Source organism: Cervus elaphus, chromosome 11 (genome assembly GCF_910594005.1).
Source record: "Cervus elaphus chromosome 11, mCerEla1.1, whole genome shotgun sequence".
In the NCBI taxonomy this organism is placed as follows: domain Eukaryota; kingdom Metazoa; phylum Chordata; class Mammalia; order Artiodactyla; family Cervidae; genus Cervus; species Cervus elaphus.
In genome coordinates, this window is record NC_057825.1 from 12,262,857 (window position 1) to 12,285,935 (window position 23,079).

Below are 23,079 nucleotides of genomic sequence, written 5' to 3' on the forward strand. Positions count from 1 at the left end.
CTGAGGGCTTCCTGCACATCCTCTCCTCGAATCCTCCCGGCGACCGTTAGGGAGGCGACTGGTCTGCAGGTGGAGGAGCAGCCTCGCCGGTGCGGGAGGAGGTGGGCGTTGCCCCCTGGCTGCCCCTCGGGGAGGCCCCTTCCCCGCGCTCTCGCTCTCCCTTCCCGACACCTCACAGGATGACCCGGGCAGCCCCGCAGCAGACTGGACTGGAACGAATCCCAGAGCCCCATCCTTCCCCACAGTCACCCGCCATCTTCCAGACAGCCCTGTGAGGTAGGCCAGGGCTGCTCTCGGCGTTCTCCGAGCGACAGGCCCGCAGGAGGCAGACTGCGAGGACCCCGACACTCCCCCACAACTCCACCCCCCGGCTCCTGTAGGTCTGCCCCGCAGTCCACATCCCAGACAGCGCCTGGCTCCAGCGCAGGGCAGAGTCAAATCTCCCTCAAGGAGCACCTGTTTGGGGAACCGGGCGCTTACACATTAACCTCGGCTCCTGCCCCCCATCCCGCTGATTTCCAGCTGCCTCCAGGCTGGGGGCAGCCTCCGGAGGCGGAAGGTGGGAGAGGCTGCCAGAGCTGGGGCTCTGGTCCTTGGGCCAGCCCTGGCCTGGCCTCCAGGAGCACTCGTGGCCCTGGGCCAGCCCAGTCCCGGGACTGAGAAGGTGGTCTCCTCCGCCCAGCTGCTCCTCTGTGGGGCCACCTGCACCCACTACACAATCACACACACAAACAAGGACAACATGCCCAAGAGCCCATCCCTAACACTCACATGGGTATCTGCAGATCAATAGTCCCGGGTACACACACACACACATACACACATGTACATATATACACACACACAGCAAAACACATCATGTGCACCCACAGGTGATTCTCCCAGCACAGCCGTGCATCTGCCGAGGCAAGACCTGGCGGCTGGATGGTGAGTGTCCACAACTGCACAGGCCCCTCTGTTTCCCTGAGCGCACCCCTTCCCCTCAGCCCAGCACGGGGCAAGGGCAGGGGCTCCTGGCAAAGGGGACACTTGCCCAGCAGGTATCCTGAGCCCTGCAGCAGCTCCCCAAGGCTAAGAAGGGGCCAGCCATTTCCCTGCAGGCTCCCAGAAGTGGCCTCCTTGGGTCTCCAGGTAGAAATCGAGGCCCTCACAGGGGCCGGAGCTGCAGCCAGCTGGGCCTAGATGAGTCTCTCCTCGGGCGGCACCTTGAGGACGCTGTCCATCTCCAGCCGGGCTCCGGCCACCTCCTGCTGGCTCGGGCTGTAGGTGCCCTCCGACTGCCGGCGCTTTCTGGCCGCCAGGATCCCTGAGAGGAGGCCCAAGAGGAGGAGGAGGAGGCAGGCGCAGGCCGCGGGCACTGCCACCTCCAGCAGCGGGAACGGCAGCGGCAGTGGTAGGCCCTTCTGCAAGAGACGCAGTAAAAGGCCTAAGACGGTGGAGCTGGGGAGACCCCACCGCCCCGACCCCGGGCCCTTCAGAGCAGAGGAAAAAAGCATCACTGGGCGGAGGCTTCCCTGAGAGCAAGTGAGAGACCTGGCCCCAGGGGTATGCGAGCAAGTGCCTAGGAGCCACCTATCATAGCCACTGCAAGGGGATTCCTGTACCACCAAGGGCTGCCAGTAGAAGAGAAACACATTTATTGAATGCCCAGGAGGAGCTCAACACCATGCATGGGATTTCACGTAAACCTTGCAGTGACCTGATCAAGTGAGAGCGAGGCCGCCTGTGAGGACAGAAATCTTTGGTTTATTTTGTTCACCCGTGTAGCCCCAAAATGCTGACAGGAGAGCCTGCTCAGTAGGCACTCGGTAAGTATGAGAGGAGAACACGGAGGCTCTGCCCAGATTCCCCCAGACACACGCGACTAGGGGCTGTCGAGCCAGGACTAGCACTGCCCTCTGTCCACCCCCCAGGACTAGCACTGCCCTCTGTCCACCCCCAACACCATGCCGTGCCATGCCCAGCTCACACCACCATCCTGCAGTCTCGAATTCCAGCCAAAGGTCCTTCCTTCAACTGGCCAAGGTGGGCCTCAGCCCCCAGCCCTGCCACCCCCGCCTCTCTCAATAGACACCCAACCTGAAGTGATGGGACTTGATCCTTCCCGATCCCAAAGGGCACTCTGGTTTTTTAAAGGTCTGTGGAGACTATGCCTAAGCCCCAAGTGGGAGGCTTCTCAGGACCAGGGGGCCTGTGCAGGGCATGAGGTGGAGCAGGCTGACCTGGTTGATGGTGAGCTGAGTTTCCCCAGGGCCGACCACCACCCCCAGGAGACACACAGACCAGGCTGTGGGGGGCCCAGGAAAAACAACTCTTTCATCACAGACACCTGGATGCCCCATCAAAAGATTCTACAGACCTGGAGCTTTAAAGCCCCAGAATCACAGATTTCCAAGGGGGCCAGAGGCCCAGGGTCTCAGATTCATCGGCCCTCCCTCCGTCTCGTGAGACCTCTCACCCCACTGTGGCCTGGGTCCCAGTCTCAGCCCCCAGCCCTGAAGAAGGAGCCCAAGGCTGTAGAGAAATTCACCCAGCCCTGAACCAACCAGGGCAGGCCAGCCGCCAGCCTGGGGGAGCTGTAAAGCCATTTCCTCCCTAGGAGGAGGGCGGGAGGGGAAGCCAGAGGCTGTAAAGTTCAACTTGAAAGGAAGCACTTCCCCAGAAGCAGAGGGGGTTGGGGTTTATGACCCGGCCCACCAGAAGCCTGTGGAGATCAAGGCGCCTCCCCAGGCTTCGTGCCCCCCTTGCCTCGCCCACTCTGGCTCACTTCTGCCTGGGCCTGCAGAGTCTGCTCTGCCCCTTGGAGGGGAGGAGGCCAGAGGGGGTCCACGCGCAGGCCGCCTGCTGGCCCCTATCTATTCGCTGCCCACCCCCTGCCCCCTTCAGCTGAGCCTGCCTTCACGGCAGCCAAGCCTTCTCTGGCTCAGAGTCCTGGGCTCCCCAAACCTTCCTACTTTCCAAACCTGGCTCAGAAACCACCAGAGATTACAGGCTGCTATATCCACCAACGTAAATCCCAGAATTCACTGCGGTCACCAGAGGAATGATGGGGGGGTCCCCAGGCTCCCCCTGAGTGAACAGACCTCCTGTGCAAGGGTGTGGAAGGGCCCTGTCTCCTTGGCCTGCTACTCCTCACCCCGTGACAGGGCTGGTCCAGGACCAGCTCCACAGGCCCTGTACACACTCCCCGCCCCGCACCGCAACATCATCTCATAAAGTCCAAAACAGGCCACCCTCCCCGTCGGCATCACTCACCACCACTTCACAGAACTGGCCTGAGAACCTGGCACTGCAGATACATTCATATACCCCATCGGCTGCCCGGCAGGTGCCCCCATTCAAGCAAGGGTTGGCTTCACAGGGGATCTGACACCTGGGAGGCAGGGAAGAGGGTGGGGCTGAGAACGCTGTTCCCTCCTGGGCTGCCTCTGGTTCCCCCAGCTCCTCTACCTCCTCGAGTCCGCCCCCACACCCTCCACACCCAGGCACCACTCACCCGCTGTCCCCAGCACTGTCCCGACCTGGGCCCTGCCAGGGGGGCCTGAGTTGAGTACGACCCTCATCACGCAGCAGATCCCTTCACCCCAACACTCATGACCGAGAATGACCCTCACTCCATCGAAAGCACAGGGGAGCCTGTGTAGAGGCACCTGCCCAAGGATGCTGACTCGTCTGGAGGGCCCAGAACCTCTATTTGCATAGTTTCCCCACGTGGTCCTGATGCTGAGTGTGGTGCTCTCAGAAACACCACTAGGCAACTACTCTCCAGCAGATGTCTGGTAACAGAGGATGATGGTCTTGGAAGCCCCAGAAGAAAAGATCTCAGGTGACAGAGGTGGAGTTTCTGGCGCAGTGATGGCTAAGGGCTGAGAAGGTGAGCAAGGATCCACACCCCACTTCACCCGCCCTGGTTGGAGGGGATCCGGAGGCCCACCCCCTGCCTTTGGGTCTGTACTCTCCACACTCCCCAGCCCACCTCCCAGGCTTTTGGAGCCCAGACCCACCTCTGCCCAGCAAAGCTCTCCTGGCAGCTGCAGTTGGCGCCCTGGGGCCCCTCCTCACACCGACCGCCGTTGAGGCAGGTGATGTTCAGGCCGCAGCCCTCTGGTGGGACAGGCAACCTGAGAGAAAGCACAGGGGCTGGACTTGGGTCAGGAACACGGGACCTGGCCCACCCCACGCCCCGTGGGTCACTCAGGCGACCTGAGCCTTCTGCATCGTCATCCAAGGAATTCAGGGCCACCTTCGACAGACCCTGCTGGAAGTCACGGAAGTGGTGTCTGGGGTGGGACACGGGGCTGCCCCTCTACTGCTCCAGCCCCACCCCCAACTAGGTGTACCACAGCTAGACCCTGGCAGAACCCTTGGAGACTCAGAGACCACTGAGGAGCTGATGAAAGGTAAGGACCGTCCCCAGTAAGAGCAGGCTCCTGGACATAAAGCCTGACCTTCTTTGCAGGGAGAAGGGGAATCAGACCTCTACCAGACACCGTTCTGTAAGCATGGCTCCGAAAGAGCTGGAAGTCATAGCCAAACTGAAAAAGGGAAGCGGCCTAGGCTCCGACCATCTTTCTCTGCCCCTGTCCCACGGGACTCAGGGAGGGGGTATATGTACGTGGTGGGCAGTTGGGCAGAAGAGCCTCTTAAGTTTCTTCCAACACTAGCTCTGGTTCCCCCACCCCCACTCCCAGAGGACAGCTTTGTTTATCTCAAATTTAAATTCACCCTGGTGTCCTGTATTTTATCTGGCAACGCTAGGGGGCTGTTGTTCCCAAGTTACAGATCACAGGGAGTTGGCTCAGAGAAGGGATGGGGCTGGCCGATGGAACCAGCGCTTCCACAGTCGGGCTTCCAGTCTAGTCTGTCCATCCACCACCCCGGGGGCCTCCCCTCCACTCCTCACCCCTCGGACCCAGGCCACCCCGGCCAGCCGAGCGCACCTGCAGCGCGGGCCTGCGAAGCCAGGCGGGCAGCGGCACTCGAAGCGACCGTCTGGGTGCGCATGGCAGCGGCCGCGGGCGCAGGGCGCCGAGCGACATGGATCGGCGCGGTCCTCGCAGCGGGGGCCCTCCCAGCCCGGGCCGCAGGCGCAAGCGAAGGCGTCGAAGAGGTCGCGGCAGGCGCCGCCGTGCAGGCAGGGCGAGGGAACACACACGGGAGCGCCGCGGCAGCCGAGGTGCGGGGCGGGCGCTCCGGCCCAGGCCGAGAAGGGTTCGCGGGAGCCAGGGGCCGCGCCGGGCCGCGGGCGCGCCAGGGGTAGCGGGTGGCCGCCGAGCGCCACGCGGCCCAGGCAGCCTGTGAAGTTCTCGGCCAGCAGGACGCGCGCGGCTCCCGGGCCGCGCAGAAAGTCAAGGTCGCCGGCCAGGCCGCGCAGCGACACCGGCGTCGCCGCGCCGTCCAGCCAGAGCAGCCAGCGCGACGCGGCGGCCGCGGGCTGCTCCATGGCCAGGCGCACGCGGTGCCAGGCGCCGTCGGCCACGCGCGGCCCGGGCGCTGGCAGCACCGCGCTGGGCAAACCGGGGCCGCTGCGCACGCCGGCCGCCAGCGAGCCGTTGCGCACAGCGAGCCACACGGCGCCCGGGCCGTCCTCAGCGCGCAACAGCCCGGCCTCGGAGTCGCGCGTGCGGAAGACTAGAGAGAGGCCGCTGAGCGCGCGCCCCGATGACGCGTTGTGCCCGCTGAACTCCGCCGGGGGTCCCTCGCGGAACGTGGTCTCAGCCACACCTGCGGGGGGAGAGAGCGTCGGAGGACGGCCTGTAGGCCCCCACCCCAACCCAAGCACACCTGGGTGATGTGGCGACCAGTCGCCGCCTGCTACCACCGCCCCCCCACACCCCGCCGTTTGGGCGTGGGGGCACACACACCCACCTGGGATCTAATCCCAGGAAGTGTTCCCCGTACCCCATAGAACTCTCTTACCTCCAGAGAACCAACTCTGGGCCTCCACCCTGCCCTCCAGGTCACAAACCAGGCAATAATACCCCTCAGAAAATCTGCCCACGCCTTTCCTTTGTGACGCTGCCCCGTGCCATCACTGTGGCTCACTCTTCACTGCAATCCTTTGAACTGTCTTCTTTTTAAAATGCTGAGCATGGCCTTCTCCTGCCGGCCCTCCCATGGCTCCCCACTGCCCTTGGCAGAAAGTCCCAAGTTCCTATAAACCTCAGAGGCCTTTGCATGTGCTTTGCCCCACTCCTGAAATGTCGCTCCCTGTGCCCAAGGTCTTGTTTGCCCTTGAAAACCTAGCAAGTGCTCTCCTCCTCCAGAGAGCCTGTCCTCTGGGTGCGGTGGGCTGGGGCTGCTGCCATCCTGTCCACTGGCCCCGAGCCCTGAGGCAGGGGACGGATCTAACCCAGCTTGGGTGTCCAGCACATGGGCTGCCCAGGGCAGGCACTCACAGACAAAGCCATCAGGGACCTCCTCACAGGTGGCAGGCGGGAGACAGGGCTGGCCAGGACACCACAGCTGCTGGGCACACGTGGGCCCGGTGAAGTTGGCAGGGCAGGTGCAGTGGAAGTCATTCCAGGTGACGAGGCAAGTCCCACCATTGAGACAGGGCTCAGGCTGCAGGAGAATCAGGACAGGGACTGGCTGAGGCCTGGGGCTGGCATCACCCCACCATAAACATCCCTACAGTGAGTGGCTCTTCTCTGGGCAGATACATTATCTCCTCACAAACAAATAGAAAAGTAACTAGCATTCCCATTTTTCAGATGAGGAAACTGAGGCTAGGAGAAACCACTCGCCTGAGTCACCAAGGCAGTAAACAGAAGAGCCCAAGCTCAAACCCAGGCTATTCCAATTCTAGGGCTGGTGCTTTGTTCATGACCCTGGGTGTCCCTCTCCACCAAACAACTCCTGCAGAAAGTCTTGGGCAGCCCTCTGCCCAGGCTGGGGTGTCTGTCTCAGACCACAACTGAGAGGGTAGGTATGGGGACTACCGGAGGGCAAGATCAGCTTGCCGGAAAAGAAATGAAAGCGAACCCTGCTCTGTCTTCAGCCTTGGAACCGTGGGCAGGCGCCCCACCTCCTGGTGCTACCCTGACCAGTAGGAGGACATGCTGACTCCCAGAGATGCAGGGTAGATCCTGGAAAAAGGACCCACCCCTTGCTCTTGGCACTCACATTGCATGTGTCCTCAGAGACACAGCCCGTGGTGAGGTTCCAGGACTGCCCGCGGCCGGGCACGCTGGGCAGGCTGGAGTTCCCCAGCAGTGACAGAAAGAAGGGGAGGTGGAGGTCGTTGAGTCGCACGTCCTGCATGCAGCCTCGGAAGGGCCCACCCCAAGGCTCGGCGTCAGCAGGGAGGAGCCTGCCGCCCACGTGCACCTGCCGCCCCACACCCTGCAGCTGATCAGGCCCGAAGCTGAGTGTCACCAGGTGGCGGAGCCCATCATCCCAGCGCCCCGGGAGCACCAGGGCAGGACTGCCCAGCACCTCCGCCCGGATCTGGCCCTCGCTCAGGAACACTGTCAGGCCAGCAGCTGAATCGTTGGTGAGCTGGAGCAGAAGGCCAGCAGGTTCCCGGGTGCGGAGGAGGAAGGACACGGTGAGGTTGGGGCCTGGCGGCTGGTCGAGTAGAAAGGAGGCAGAGCTCAGGGTGCCCCCCAAGCCAAAGGTGGCAGCAGGAACCTCTGCAGGGAGAGAGGGTGCCAGGCGTGAGGCCTGCAGACCAGGGCAGGCACAGCCGCTGCCCTGGGGCCCACCTGGCCCATGCCTCACCATCGGCACACGTGGGACCACTGTAGGGCCGGGGGCAGTCACAATGGAAGTGAGTCCACAGGTCCACGCAGACCCCTCCATGGGCACAAGGCAGAGGCTGGCAGTGCTCCTGGTGCTGGCAGCCCAGGAGGACATTCTCGCCAAGGTCCTCGGGCAGCAGGAGATGCCCGTCCACCTGCACATCCTGGAGGCAGCCCGCAAAGGCCATGCCGCCCAGCTGGGTGAAGCGGGACCCAGCAGGCGTGGGGGCCGGGGCAGCCGTGGGAGGCATGGCCACGGGACTGGAGGCCACACAGAGGCGGGCAGGACAGCCTTCATGCCAGAGCCGCAACTCCAGGACCCCCAGGCGGAGCGTCACCTCCACTCGGTGCCAGCGGCCATCATTGAGGGGTGGTTCCAGCAGCCTCAGGACGAGCACATTCTTGCCGTGGCTCCAGAGTGTGGCCTGAAGCCTGGCCTCCACCAGCGCCAGCTCCACACTGCCTTGAGTGTCAGAGCATGTGGCCAAGGCACCCACACGTATCGTGGTACGAAACCTCAGGGCGAGACCTAGGGAGCTGCCAGCTGGCACCGCAGCTCGTACAGGGTTCCCAGCCACCATGGAGAAGGTAGTGTTCTGGCCACAGAAAGGTCCATGGGTACCAGGTGGGCAGCGGCAGGTGTAACTGTGAACCCCTGACTCAAAGGTAGGGATGCAGGTGGCAGTCGGTGGGCAAGTGTGGCCCTGACAGCCAGTGAGTGGCACAGAACAGTCCGGTCCACCCCAGGCCTGGGGGCAACCACAGATGTAGCCCGCCACGGTGTCTTCACAGGTCCCACCGTGGAGGCAGGGCTCCGACAGGCATTCGTCCATGTCTTCCTCACACGTCGGGCCTTCAGGAGAGACCAGGCCAAGGCTCAGCACCAAGGTCAGAACCACAGTCTTGACCCAGAGCCTACCTGCTTCTTGGGACAAGGAGCTCAGTATCCATCAACCGGACCCATTCCCGATTCTCAAAGGACTTCTCAAGGTCCTCGGAAGTCCCTGGAGGCTGGAATCCAGGATGCTCCTTCTGTTCCCACTCTGGTGAGTCTCCAGGCCCTGTGGAGTCCGTCCCCTATAGGCTCACAAGTGCCTGCTCTCCTCCTACCTTGCCTTCCCGGACTCACAAACTCTCAGGGCCACAGTCTAGTGTCCTCTAGCTCGCCAGGCTTCAGAACCCCCTCCATCATCTAGTGCATGACCTGGCCCAGTTCCTCTGCTGCATAAGGTCCCATCACTCACCCTGGCACTCACGACCCTCATGGCCTGGATGCTACCAGGCATTCAGATGTCAACCCGCCTCCCTACAGACCTTGAGCTGCCTGTTCCTCCAAGCATTTCCTGGAAAGTCCTGCCATACCGCTCCCTCTGCCTGGCATGCCTCATTCTCCCTAACCCTGCCTTTCAAACTCCTACTCATCCAGCAAAGCCCAAATTCAAATGGCCAATCCTCTAGGAGGCCTTCTCTGACCCTCAACAACAAGCTACTGTGTCCCTCCCAACTCCTTGCCCACTCCCAGGCACAGTTCCTAGAACCCTGGATTGAAAATATCTGTTTACACAGTTGAGATCTCCTCCAGGGGCCTGGGTATGTCCTTGGTGCCCAGCAAAGAACATGGCATGGCCCTTGTGAACAGAGCAATGAAATGGAAGAGGGAGCGGGGACGGGTGTAGCATCTGTGGCACTGGTGCAGGCCCTGGCTCTAACGCCACCCCCGTCCCTCTGCCCTAGGGCCCTCGCTCTGGCTGCGAGGGGGTCACACTCCCCTCCAGGAGCCCGCAGGTCAGGTATTCTGGCCCCAGCATGGGTCTAGAGGCCACAGCCCCACCCCTGCTCAGCCACAGCCTCCACACAACCACCGAGGCCAGACCTGCCTGCATATCCCAGCCAGGAGGGAACCCAAACCCAGAGAAACCAGCAGGCTTTGAATCCTGGTCCCAGTCAGCCCACAAACACCACCGCCACCTTCCGGAGATGGACGGCCCCACCACCCCACCTCCGCCTGTCCGAGGACCCCACCCTGCCTACCTGCCAGGAGCCACAACACCCGCAGGAAGGTCCCCAGAGCCCGCAGCCCCATTGCATGTCCCCACGGACGGACTGAGAGTGGCGGGCGGGCACCAAGGCTGGGGAGCCGTGCTCCCTGCCTGGCCAGCCACCTCCTCCTTCAGTGCGGACTCAGGAATGCCAGGCACTGGCCTCCCCCACGCCCAGCACAACCCAAAGGGAGGATGGCAAGGAGCCCAGCCCCACAGCTGGGGTTCCCCCTCCCGGGCTCTGACCTCAGAGGGCTGACCTCCCTGTCACCCATCAGCTGAGCTCAGCATGGGGAGGAGCTGGGCTTCCGCTGACCCTACTGAACCTGGGGGATGACGCGCCGGCACGAGAGCCCCTCCAGCTTCCTCTGTAAGGGGGCGGGGGTCAGAACCCGAGTCAGGGGGCCCTGCTGAGGAGGAGCACACTGCAGAGAGAGCTTTGCGGAGCAGGGCGTGCTGCCGTGGGCCCACTGTGTGCCAGGCACCCACGAGGCCGCTGCCTCTGGGGCAGGACTCAGGGAACCCCAGCCGTGGGGGGCGCAGGAGATGGGCCTTCAGGGTGCCCAGGGGTGTTGGCCACTTGGGAGTGGGAGGCTAAACCCCAGCATCTGTGTGTGGGTGAGGGTGGAAGGGACAGCAGTGATCACCCCCTCCTTCCCCTGGGCTGGGGAGCGGGTGCCCAGGAACCGTGCCAGGGAGAGGAGGCCCTGCATTCTGAGCAGGAATGCGGGCGGGCAGGGGGGAGGTGCCACAGGCATTCCAGAGGAGCAGGGACGCTCCTCGGGCTCACCAGTGTCCGCAGGGAAGGATGTCCGTGTGTCTGTGTGTCCGCCGTTACCCGAGGCAGGGAGAGGCCTCTGCAGGCCCAGCTCCTGCCCACCCTTCTCCGGACGCTGTCCCCCAGCTTTCCATAACACGCCCCCCACCCTCCACCCACACACTACCCTTCCGCTTCCACCTCCTCTGTCCCGGCAGAACTGCCCTGTCCTCCCCGCAGGCCCTTGGCCTCTGCCCAGCCCTTCGATGTCAGGTGTCTAGAGCCCTCTCTGCCCATCACCCCACACTTCCTCCCGGACAACCATGGCTGCCTCTGACCCCAACTGCCAGGATGACACTCCTGACCCCCTGTCTCGGGTCCCTGTCCTGGGCCACAGACCCCGGATCCCCAGCCCCCCACCCAGACTCCTTCCCATGGGTGCTCCACAAACAGACTCAGGGTGGACGACTGAACCCACCATCCTCTACCCAGCGCCACCCAGGGCAGAAACTCAGCCCGCATCTCTGACACCTCCCACTCACACCTGGAATAACCCTCAGGACCTGGAGTGTGCTCCTCGTAAGTATTTCTCAATCTCCACTCCAAAACATTTTCCCTCCTCTCCCACCCCCTAAGCCCGGGCCGCAGCGCAGCCCTCTCCCCTGTTGCCTGGGCCACCGCACCTACCCCCTCCCTAATGTCCTTAACCCCATCAACCCAGCCTCCCCACATCAGCCAGAAGGAATCTTCTTGCCCAGGCCCACCAACTCTGACCTGGCCCGGCCCCAGTGCCCACCCAACCCTGGGCACCTGTGTAGCCGTCTGGACAGTGGCACTGGAAGCCACTGGGCAGGTCCTGGCAGAGGCCTCCACTGAGGCACGGCCGTGAGGCACACTCGTCCACGTCCACGCCGCAGTCGTCCCCTGCAAGAGGCCCAGCTGTGGTTCCCTCGGCCCCCTCAGAGCCCGCCGAAACTGGAAAGGGCCCATTTTTATGGCTAGGGAGACTGAGACCAGAGAGGAATGCTTGAAGCCTGCTCCAGCATCCCTCCCCTGCACCTGGACACTACAGACCTGCTTCCCCGGAAGTGGGGCAGGGGGCTCACCCTCAAAGCCTGGAGGGCAGCGGCACACGAAGCCAGCGGCCTGGCGAAAGCTGAAGGCACCCGGGAAAGTGGCCTGGACGCTCCCGTAGAGGGTCGGGTCTGAGCGCTGCAGGCACTGGCCCCCGTGCAGGCAGGGGCCCACCGCACACTCGTCTTCATCCACCTCGCACCGCTCGCCACTGTAGCCTAGAGACACACGCATGGGCATCGGGTCCCACGGGGCCACCGAGCAGCCCCCCTCACTGCTGCCAGGCCTGCCAGGGCCAGGCTGGGACAGCAACTCAGAACACTATCATGGACGCTCCGAGGCAGGGGCACACTGAGGGGGCAGGAGTGACCGGGACAGCCTGCATCAGCATCATGTGACTAATACCACTAGTATTTCTAGTATCACTGACACTTTGCTCCTGCGGGGCCCTGTGCCAAGGCTTCATGGGCTTTCCTCATTTACTCTTCTCACAATGGGCTTCCCAGGTGGCTCGGTGGTAAAGAATCCGCCTGCCAAGCCGGAGACCTGGGTTCGATCCGGAGAAAGTTCCACTGGAGTAGAAAATGGCAACGGACGCCAGTATTCTTGCTGGGATAATCCCATGGACAGAGGAGCCTGGCAAGCTACCGTCCATGGGGTCGCAAAGAGTCAGGACTGTGAGAGCAGGCAGCAGCAGCAGCGGCTCCCAAGAGCCCAGCAGCAACTGCTATGATCAGCTCTGCTTCGCAGATCAGGAAACTCAGGCCCAGAGAAGCTGCAGTCACGTGGGCGCACTCTGCACCAGCGCGCACCGCACTGGCATCCCAGGCCTGGCCGCCGCAGCCTGTGCCCCCGCCCCCCTGGGAGCGCGAGCGCGCACGCGCACACACCTGGCCAGCAAAGGCAGCGGAAGCTTGAGAGGCCCTCGAGGCAGGACGCGTTGTTCGCGCAGGGCGCCGACGCGCACTCTAGCACCTCCAGCTCGCAGCGCTCGCCTTCGTAGCCCGTGTCCGCGCAGTCGCACCGAAACCTGAAGGGGGCGCGCGGCCCGAGCTGAGCACGTGCCCGAGCCCCCTGCCGCCTGGCTCCACCGCACCCCGCCTCGAGCCCCCACTACCCCCGCGCCGGCCCACCGCGCAGCCTCCCGGCCCGGGGCACGGCCTCCGGCTCACCCGTTAACCAGGTCACGGCACACGCCCCCGTGTGCGCACGGCTGGCTCTGGCACTCGTCCAGGTCCAGCTGGCAGCTGGCGCCCCCGTAGCCCGGCGCGCACACGCAGCGGTAGGAGCCCACGCCGTCCAGGCACGAGCCCCCGTGCAGGCAGGGCGCCGAGGCGCACTCGTCCACCTCCGTCTCGCAGGTCACGCCTGGACAGGGCCCGAGACAGACGGACAGCTGCACGCCCAGGGGGAGAGCGGAAGGAGCCGAGCCAGGCTGACCCCAGACCCACTCCAGACAGTGTGACCGGCAGCGGAATGTCAGGATCCGGAGAGGATCCGTTGGTGCGTCTCTCCAGAGCAGGTGTTTCTTGCGCCAGCAGTGGCAGTGAGAGGGAAACAACACAGACCTCCCTGCCCCCTAGAGCTCACCGCAGTCTAGCCCGGGACACGGGGGATTAGTCAGTATTACATAAATGAGGATTGATTTTTTTATTTTGATAAGCGCTACTGTGGGTACGTGCTAGATCCTGTGACGGCAAGAGTCAGAGCCTTAGCCTGGGGAATCTAGAAAGATGAGAAGGCATTCACTAGACTAGGATAAGGGATTGTGCAGGTAGTTGGGATTCCAGGGACACTGTTGGTGAAGACCCGTTGGAAGCAAAGGGGAGAGAGGAGAAGGGCGGGCAAGAGTGGGGGGTGACAGGCCTTGGGGCCAAGTAACACAATCCCACCTTATCCTAAAAGTTTTAAGCAGCTGACTTACACGGTCCTCTACATTTTAGAAGGCTCGCTCTGCTGGCTTTTTGTGGAGGGTGTAAGGAGGGACACCAGCAAGGAGAGGCATTCCCCAGTGAAAGATGCTAGACCAAGGGAACCAGCTCCTTCGGGTTTTCCCTGTACTGTCTTGCTTTTTTCTTTTTTTTTTTTAATTGAAGGATAATTGCTTTACAGAATTATGTTGGTTTCTGCCAAACTACCATCTTGCTTTTAAAACTGAAAGTCCTGTGTCCTGGGAACCCTCTCAGTCCTGGACAAAATTAAATCAGTTGGAAGACTTGTGGGAGGGGCTGTGGCACTGCAGGGAGATGGAGGAGCTCAGAGGTTGGAAACGTGCTGCGGGAGCTCATCGTGGAGCCCACTTGCATCGAACACTCCAGTGGCCCTGCCTCTGCTCCCTCAGTGGGATTGGTCATGGGGGGCCGGGGACCCAGCTGGCTCCAGCTGGAACCTTCCTCATTCCCGTTCCCGGCTCAGTGAGCACAAAACAGAGCCCCTCCTTCCTGTGACCCAGCCCCACTCCCACCCTCTGTGCCAGGGGGAGCCAGGCCCAGGCCGCCTGGAATCCCAACCTCCCCCGCCTGGCTCAGAGCGGAAGGAGGAGGAAATGAATCACAGCAGACGCTGCCCCCACTCACATCCACAGCTCACCCAGAAAGCGTTACCCAAAGTGTCAGCACCGCACATCCGGGCACACACACACCTGCTGGCACCCCCCACCCAGACGGTTCCCACAGATGTATTCAGGGAGCCCAGACACCCATGGATGCTGGCGGAGACAGAGGCCTTTTGCATGACCTCCTCACACGTCCACAACTAATCTGCCCAGACACCTGCACTCTCACGTGATGAGAAAGGTACACAGAAGCCACTTCCAAAGTTCATTTTCATCTGTGTGCCAAGATGTCTTTCCATGATACAGCCCCTCTCCTGGAGCCCAGCCCCCAGTCTGTATGCCTAACTCTGAGTGACCTCAAGCTGCCCTCTGCAGTCAGAGGGAGTCATCTGAATTCAGGAACCCAGATTGTCCACACTGCAGGTTCCCGGCTGCCCTAAACCCAGCCTCACTCCCAGACCTGTCCCAGCTGCGCCCTGCTTCCCGACTTGCAGGCAGTTGCTCCAGGTTGCTCTCAACTTAGAGCCTGGATGGGACTGGGACAGGGACATACTCTGGAGGAGGGAACTGTACCCCTCAAGACAGCAGAGATCCCTGGGGGTACATCTTCATTACAGTTTGAGCAAGACCACCAATGTCTCTGCAGGAGCTGTGGGGGGGGGGGGCTCTATTCACAGGCAGGTATGGGGGGGTCTGCATGACAACCTGAACCATACCAGGGGTGTTCATGCTCTCGAAGCATCAGATGAGCCACCAAATGACAGGTCTGGAGTGAATCGATACTGGAAATACTGTCTAGACGTGTCCTCACTAAAGCCAAACCAGGCCTATCTGCACTCTAGTCCCAGAGATGCCTGAAGGGTGTCCCCTCCCCCAGCATCACCCAAACCCCACAAGGGACTGAAATAACATTTGTCCGGTGCCCGTTCTGTGCCAGGCACCGTGCTAGCTCTCACCCACATTGTCATCCAGAGCTGCCAGGGTAGCCTGAGAAGCATCAGTTCCGCAGCATGACCAAGAGTGGGTACACCCCAGAACTGCCAGGGTGCCTAGAGGGGTCTCTACGCTAAGGCCAAAGCCAAATTCACGACCTGACCACTCTGAGTCGCTAACGGGGCCGACATTACACAGGCCTCCGGGGACAGCTGGGGCCATTACCTTCATAGCCGAGGGGGCAGTGGCACTCGTAGCGATCGGCCAGGTTGTGGCAAGTGGCCCCGTGGCGGCAGGGCCGGGACGCGCACTCGTCGATGTCCAGCTCACAGTGTGGACCCTGGAATCCGGGCACACAGTAGCAGCGGAAGTCATCGGGCCCTGGGCCCTGGGGCACACACAGAGCCCCGTGGTGGCATGGCTGACTGGCACAGCCCTGGGGCTCTGGGGGCATGCAGGTGTAGCTGGCGTTCTCTGTAGCATGGCACTCGGTCCCTGGAGCGCATGGGTCTGAGGCGCAGGCGCCCGGGGTCTCCGAAGGCACCGTCCCTGCAGAGAGAGGAGACTGGCTGGGCAGGGTGGGCAAGGGCTACTGGGACACCCCTCTCCCCACACCCAGGTCCATCCTCAGATCCCAGAGTTGGTGAGCAGCTGAGGTCGTCGGGACTCAGGAGAGGGCCAGGGGGTCTACAGACAAGGTCCCAACAGGCACCCAGGTCTGGGAGTGGTTTGGGGAGCACCTCCTCCATAAAGGAGGGCCCAGGCTGCCTGACTCCCCAGGCAGGACTAGTGAGCAGACGCCCCCTGACCCTGTGAGCTTCGTGCTCCAGTCCTGCACATCCCCTCAGCACCCCTAGCAGGCAGGCCCTGGCAGGCCCCCTTTACAGGAGAGCGGGTCCAGGCTCAAGTGTGAAAGTGAGGTCTCTGGCTTCAGTCCTGGCTCAGCCTTCAAGGTCCGTCCGGGTGCTCCAGCCACACCTGGGCAGGGGTCCCTGGCCTCCCACTGCCCACTCCGCCACTCCTGCTGGGGGTCTAGTAATTCCATCCCTACGTGAAACTGGAGATGGAGGACTTCAAAGGCCCCTCTCCCCGCTCCACCCCGCTTCCCCTCCCAGAACTTCTCACCGGATCCGCCATCAGTAAATGTGAGCAGCCGGGCTGGCCGTGGCCATAGGGTACAGGGCAGGTAGTGAGACGTGCTGACCAAACTCCCAGCTCCAGCCACTGGATGTCTCCGCGAGGCAGAGCTCCCTCTGTTAGAGGGTCACCTCCTGATCTGCAGCCCGCCTCCCTCCAGCCCTCCTTTGCTAAGAGCCGTCAGTGTCCAGCTGGTATAAGAACTTAGAAGCTGTGAAGGCAGAGAGCCCTGGGTTCAAACCCCAGTTCAAAACAAGCTGTGAGACCTCGGGCAAGTCGTTTCTCCTACTGAGGGATGATAATGATATGTGCCTGGTAGGATGAGGGCAGATTGAAAGCCTTGGGATGGCAGTCAAGTGCCCACACGTGCAAAGAACTCCGTACGTGATGGGGGGAGGGGAGCGGCCCCCGAGAAGGAGGCACACCCCCGTCCCCTGCCCCCCCCACCTGGTGCTCCAAGGTGCCCCACCCCCACCCAGGTTGTCATCCAGACACTAACCAGGCCCCAGCACAGCTTCGGGCCCTGTGCCTCCCCTCCCCTCCCCAGCGAAGACCCCCAGATAAGGCTTGACAGCCTCTCAGGCGTCATCCACATTCCAGCAGGCAGGGCGGTCTACCGGCTGGGAGACAGAGGTACCAGCCAATGACCCAGGGAGAGACCTGCTGTCAGCCCCACCCCTGGCTCCCAAAGCATGTGGTACAACTCAGCAGGGGCTCACTCCCGGGGCTTCTCACTAAGAGGGGGTTGGGGCAAGCACCCACCCAGGGCCGGGCATGTGGCAAGGGGGACAGAGGGTCTGAAACACTGTCCGGCCAAGACAACCTGGGGTGCTGAGGTTCACAGACCCTCTCTGCCCACAGCCCCACTCCCCCAAGCCTGGTCTCGTGCGTGAGGACAGGGGGCTTCTGGGCCTCTAGGAGGGGCTTATGGGCAGCTTGTCTTTCTTTTTCCCACCCTGAGTCATGACGGCTGGTCAGTACAGAGCCTAGTCCCCCAGGGCTAAATAGTCTGAAGGAGGGGGGAGGAAGGATGCTGTGATGGGCATCAGACCAGCTTGCGTGAACAGAGGGGTCTGAGCAGTACCCACCTTGTGGGTGTTGTGAGGCAACACTGAGGGGACGTGAGTGAAGCCCTGCTGGGCACCAGTGAGCCTTCAGTGAGAACTCGGGCCATTTTGACCTGGGTCCCTGGACCCAGCACCCTCAGGAGGATCAGCACAGTAACCACAGCTCCCACCGTGAAGAACCCTGGCTCTTGGGTCCTGTGCCAACAGGCCCCTCATTTGATCCTGACAAGGTGTCACCCCTCATGTGTGTAACCCAAGGGTATTTGTTGTTTAGTCGCTCAGTCCTGCCCGACACTTGCAACCCTGTGGACTGTATCCCGCCAGGCTCCTGTCTCCATGGGATTTCCCAGGCAAGAATACTGGAGTAGGTAGCCATTTCCTCCTCCAGGGAACCTTCCCGACTCAGGGATCTAACCCCAGGGATCGAATCCCCTGCATTGGCAGGCAGATTCTTTACCACTGAGCCACCAGGAAAGCAGGACCATCCTAAGGGATCCCACCCCAGTCTGGAGCTTTGCCCCCTGATTCAGAACCCTCTATTTCAGAGCAGATTGGAGAGACAGCACCTGGGGGGACAGGGAAGGTGCTTTGTCACCGAAGAAGCAGGTGGCCCCAGGAGACAGAGCCCGGCCCCACTGAGGAAGGAGTTTTCCTGCAGGCAGAGAGGGAGGCAGCCCTCTGTCCCACAAGGCATGCAGTGGTGTGGCAGTCTGCACCAGAGGGACAGCCATCTCTCTCGTGTAATCTCTGTTTTCACATTTACCTTAGGGGATAGACAGTGCTATCATTCCTATTTCACAGTTGAGGAAAGTGACGCTCAGAGATAAGTGACTTCACAGTTTCCCAAGAGGGCCTGGAATCCAAACCCAGGTCTCACTGCTCCAGAGCCTCCACCCTGGAGGGTTCCAGCATCACCCCAGGGCCTGTATTAAGAATACAGATGCTAGGGCCCCACTCCAGATCCAGAGATGCAGAACTGTTGGGTTCTGGGGCCCAAAAATCTTCACTGCAACATGCTCCTTGGGGAGTTCTTTGCACACTGAGGCTTGGGAACAAGCACTGACCTTGGGCTCTCTGCCTCCAGGGAGCCAACCCAGGAGGCCAGGCTCACCCAGGAGGCCAGGCTCGCCCAGGGCTGAGGGGAGGAGAGGTGAGGATGGCGGGTCAGAGGAGGGGCCTTCCCGGTCTGGCTGGAGGGGCGTGGCCTGTTGCCAGGGTGACGAGGGGCCTGTGCTTATCTTTACAAATCCCTGCTGACCTCTCAGGCTGCCTGGGACGACCTGGCCAGGGCAGGATTAACGGACACTCGCCCCTCCCCTCGGACCTGCTGCCCTGCCCTGGAAGGCCCAGGACCCACCTCCCGGAAAGGAATTTTCTTCGTGCAAAGGACAGGATTATAGTAACAGGAACCGTTCGTGAGTGCGTGTGTAGCTGGGCTACCTGTCTTACATCTATTACCACATAATTGAGTTTGATTCAAACTGGACAGGATGGGGGCCATTAAGAAAACTTCTGTTTAACTTGCCCAGGACCACCCCTCAAAAAACTAAGCAGCAGATCATTTCCAGGCTTGTGAGAGGTCCACCTCTCCCAATGCTTCTGAAACTCCCATCCTGCAAACTCTAAATTGCCACCCACGTATTGTCACTTTAGAGCATTCTAGCCCAGCCTCCCCCAGACACGTAAAGAGACTCGAGACTCAGAAGGTTTGCCTAAGAGTGCAGTTTCCAATATCAGCCTGGGCGGAGCGGGCACTCTTCCCTGTCCATCCTGAACCCAGCTGCTAGCAATCCCAGGGTGCTCCAGGCCTTGCTCTGTGCCTAGTAACTCCTATATTATGTGCACTTGTAACAGGCCTAGTGAGACCTGCCAACAACTGAGAAGTGTTTGCTGAAGGTGGGTTTTGTGAAGCTTCTCACCTTGACAAGGCAAAAAAGAATATATCTAAGAAGCCACCCAAGATCCCTTACGATATGCTTCTAGGGAGAAAACTATCCATCTAGCAGCATGAGGCCCCAAGGGCAGGGCTGAAAACAGTGCAGCGCAACTGAGACAGAGCCATGGGGAAAGAGCTAAATGATTCTAACAAGGGAGGAGAGTTTGGGATAGTCTTTTACAAGAATGTTTATCTCCTGAGGTTAAAAGGCAGCGTTTTGATAATCCCAACAATAGCCGTCCACTGCCTATCCTTTGTCCACATTGGCAAATCCCAGTGTTTCCAAACCATGATCTCAGAGGGCTGGGGCCATGGAGGAAGGCACTTTCTGGAAGGAGGATGAGGCCAAGCAGATGGGTTTCCAGGCCCGCCACCCCAACAGGCCACTTTTAACTGTTAGTGGCCTCTGGCTTCTGTCTAAAATTTCCTTCGAAACAGGGTTTCACGCCAAACCTAAGTTAGAGAACCACTGCATTTTCTTGCTGAATTCTTGTAGCAGCTCTCAGCATGAGGTGGTTTGCTGCCTTTAGACAGAAGCACAGAGAAGAGAGGTGACTATACAGACTAGTCCCATAGGCGGCTGTGAAATCCTGGCCCCGCCACACACCAGGTGTGACCCTGGGCAAGTTACCGACCCTCTCGGGGCCTCGCTTTCCTCCTATGTAAACTGGGAGTATCAGAGTTGACCTCACAGGGCTGTTGTGAGAATTAAATTCCATCGTGCTAGTCCAGTAGCCTTGACTGCAAGGAGATCAAACCAGTCCGTCCTAAAGGAAATCAACTGAATATTCATTGGAAGGACTGATGCTGAAGCCAAAGTTCCAATACTTTGGCCACCTGACTCAAAGAGCTGACTCACTGGAAAAGACCCTGATGCTGGGAAAGATTGAAGGCAGGAGGAGAAGGGGGCAGCAGAGGATGAAATGGTTGGATGGCATCACTGACTCAGTGGACATGAATTTGAGCAAACTTGGGGAGAAGGACAGAAGAGCCTGGCGTGCAGCAGTCCAGGGGGCCACAGAGAGTCGGACATGACTTAGCAACTGAACAACAACAAAAGTCCAGTTTCTGCCACGTAAAGGCTGGTGTATTATTCATTCATTATCTTTACGTGGGGCGAACAGTGAAACAACAAATCCTATCCAACAAATCCTGCCGTTAGGGCGCTAGTGTGTGGCTCCTTCTCCCTGCCTCTGTCTTCCAGGTCTCCACCCAGCTCGGGCTGGAGGAGGAGCTGGGTTTAGGGCTGGACTCGCCACCCCTTTGTCAGCCGGGCTCCCTGGGTGTGCGGGGCAGCAGGGAGGGAGGGATGTGAGAGCCCGATGTGCCCCACTGTGCTCCAAGATGCCTGGCGCTCTCCTAGCAACCAGCCAGGCTTTTGTGGCCAAGTGGGCCCAGACGGAGGGGCCCCGTTCAAGGCCTGGCAGGGGTGGGCGACAGAGCCAGGGGCCCAGGGCATCCAGAACCCCATCCCCTCAGGAATGGAAATTACTTTTCAAGTGACATCATTTCCCGCCCCTGCCCTCCTGGCAGTCAGGCCCTGGGGACCTGGTCTCCAGAAATATTCATGACCATAGCACCCCCACCTAAGCTTTCTGGGGATCCTCAGGGAGAGGGCTCCCTGTGCTGAAATCACAGGGGGAAAGGCCGGCCCTGGGGATCCCAGCAGGGCTAGGTGGGGGTGAGTGGGTGTATCAGCATCCGTTCCCTTCTGCAGCAGCCGTCTCCTCGGTGTTCACTCTGCCACAAGGTTGATGTGAAAGTACATTAGCGCGTGAATGCACACCCCTGCGTGTCACGTACAGGTGGGTGTGTGCACAAGTGCATGTGTGGTGGGTCCACATGTGCCTGTGGACACCTGTTCGTATGGTGGTGTGTGCCCTGGTGCATGCCACCTGACCATGCTGCTGTGTGCACGTGTGTGCATGTGCAGGTGGCTTGTGTGTGCACGTGTGTGCAGGTGTATGTGTGCATGTATATGATCTATATGTGTGCACTGTCGGGTTGGGGACAGACACCAGATCCCCAGACTAGGACTCCATGCCCCTCATGCAGAGATCAGACAGCTGGCCCCCGTCTCCTCTTCAGTTTGCCTCGGGGCCCAGCTTGTAAGCCCCAATCCCTCCCTTTGCCTCAGTTTCCTCCCCTGCACACGGGGGCCTCATCCTCCAAGGGCCCAGCAGAGGGGAGCAGAGATAAAGGTTTTGTGAGCCGGGCCCTGTTAGAGGCTGAAGAAGGCCACAGGTAGGGGCCTGGCGGGGGAGCGCTGGCCCCACACCCTGGGACTCTGAGGAGGTGGGGGCTCCCCCAGCGGCTGCAGAGGCCAGGCCACCCTCCTGCGCAAGGCTTCCCAGGCCCGGCCCGGTAGCCATAGTGACCAAGACAAAGCGTGCCCAGACCCCCCAGGAAGAATTCCAGCCCGCGCACACGTGAATCCACTTGGACAAAAGCGAAAACCTCTTGGTGAACAGAGTCTGACTTCACAAAGCCCTTTCAGCTTGATCTGGGAATGCCAGGAGTGTGGGGGCAACAGTACCCAGCCACCCCCCAGGGACCCCAGAGCATCCCCAGCCCTGTCCCTCACACACACACACAGCCCGCCCCCCACCCCCACCCCATGAAAGCGAGGCAGGCAGAAACCCTGGGTCTCTTTCCCTCTTCTCCACTGTGATCCACTGGGCTGGGGTCTGCGGCCCCCACCCCATGTCCCTATGTGGAGAGCAGAGACAGTTCATCCCACTCGATAACCTGTGCCCCACAACTCACACTGGGATACAGCCCGTCTAACCCACAGAGCCTCAGACACAACTCCCGGCTCGTGCGGGACGGCTGTCCCACCTCACAACTTAAAGGCACCCACAACCCACAGTCCACACCTGCACACAGCTCACATCAGACCCCCTAGACTCGGGCCTCACAGGCAGAACACCCCAGCCCAACCCCCCCCACCCCCCGCCTTACAGGGTACAACAGCCCACCCGTTACCAGACCACAGGGGCCACAGCTGGCCAAGATCCCCCAGAAAGCCCCCCTGGACAGCACAAGCCCCAGCGCCCCACAGCAGTGCACGCCTGTGCACCCCACCGTCGGCCCGGCACCCACATGGACAGCCCCATGGCCTGAGGGGTCCGCTTTGTGGGCAGCCTAGCCCCAGGCTCCCCAGGCCTGGGACCCCCAACTCACCGGCCGGCAGGGCGGGGACTGGGGCCCCGTGCAGCAGCAGCAGCAGCAGGACCAGGAGCGGGGCCGAGGGCCTGGGGTCCGGGGTCCCCGGCCGGGCCAGCGCCATGGCAGCGCTCAGCTCGGCGGCTGTGGGAACAGGCGGCCGGGCTGGCTCCACACCCCCCTCTCCCTCCAACCAGCACTAATGCCGTGGACAGAGGCCCGGCCCCTCCCGCCCGCCCCTCCCCCTCCTCCCCCACCGCCCCCACCCCCGCCCTCCCCGGCGGCTCCACCTTGAACCGCGTTCTCGAGGAGGGGTCTGAGCCACCCCTCTCCCCCAGCCCCTGGCTCCAGGCTCCAGATGAGGCCTCAGGGGCCCCCGGGGGTCTGACCTCATCTCAGGGCCCACCCCTCTCTCCCTCCTGAACCGCGCCCCCCCCACCCCCACTGCCTTGTCCTCCCACCTCTCAGGTCCTGCTGCCTCAGCCTCCCGGAGACATTTCTGTTCTGGGGGCTGTTCTCACCAGAGGATCCAGCTACTCCCAAATCCTCCCAGCGATCCCACCCTGCCCCCCTCCCCATCATCTCTCAGCTCCCTCCCCAGCCTGGCCAAGCTCCCCTCCCAGACCTCCTCTCTGCTGGAAGCCGCAGGCCCTACCACTCAGCCTGGTCCTCGCA

General features: G+C 61.4%; 1 protein-coding gene across 1 annotated transcript; it reads right to left on the reverse strand.

Annotated features, from left to right (window-relative positions):
- Positions 1 to 145: 145 nt before the first annotated feature.
- Positions 146 to 22,743, reverse strand: CRB2 (crumbs cell polarity complex component 2). Its single transcript, XM_043916892.1, has 14 exons — positions 22,695 to 22,743; positions 22,423 to 22,548; positions 15,325 to 15,648; positions 12,785 to 12,980; positions 12,503 to 12,642; positions 11,645 to 11,830; positions 11,349 to 11,462; positions 7,723 to 8,595; positions 7,126 to 7,634; positions 6,399 to 6,564; positions 4,941 to 5,724; positions 4,005 to 4,121; positions 3,256 to 3,373; positions 146 to 1,403 (listed from the first exon to the last, which is right to left on the reverse strand). The coding sequence occupies exons 2-14, from the start codon at positions 22,526 to 22,528 to the stop codon at positions 1,179 to 1,181; spliced, it is 3,858 nt and encodes a 1,285-aa protein (XP_043772827.1). The 5' UTR covers positions 22,529 to 22,548; positions 22,695 to 22,743; the 3' UTR covers positions 146 to 1,178.
- Positions 22,744 to 23,079: the final 336 nt, after the last annotated feature.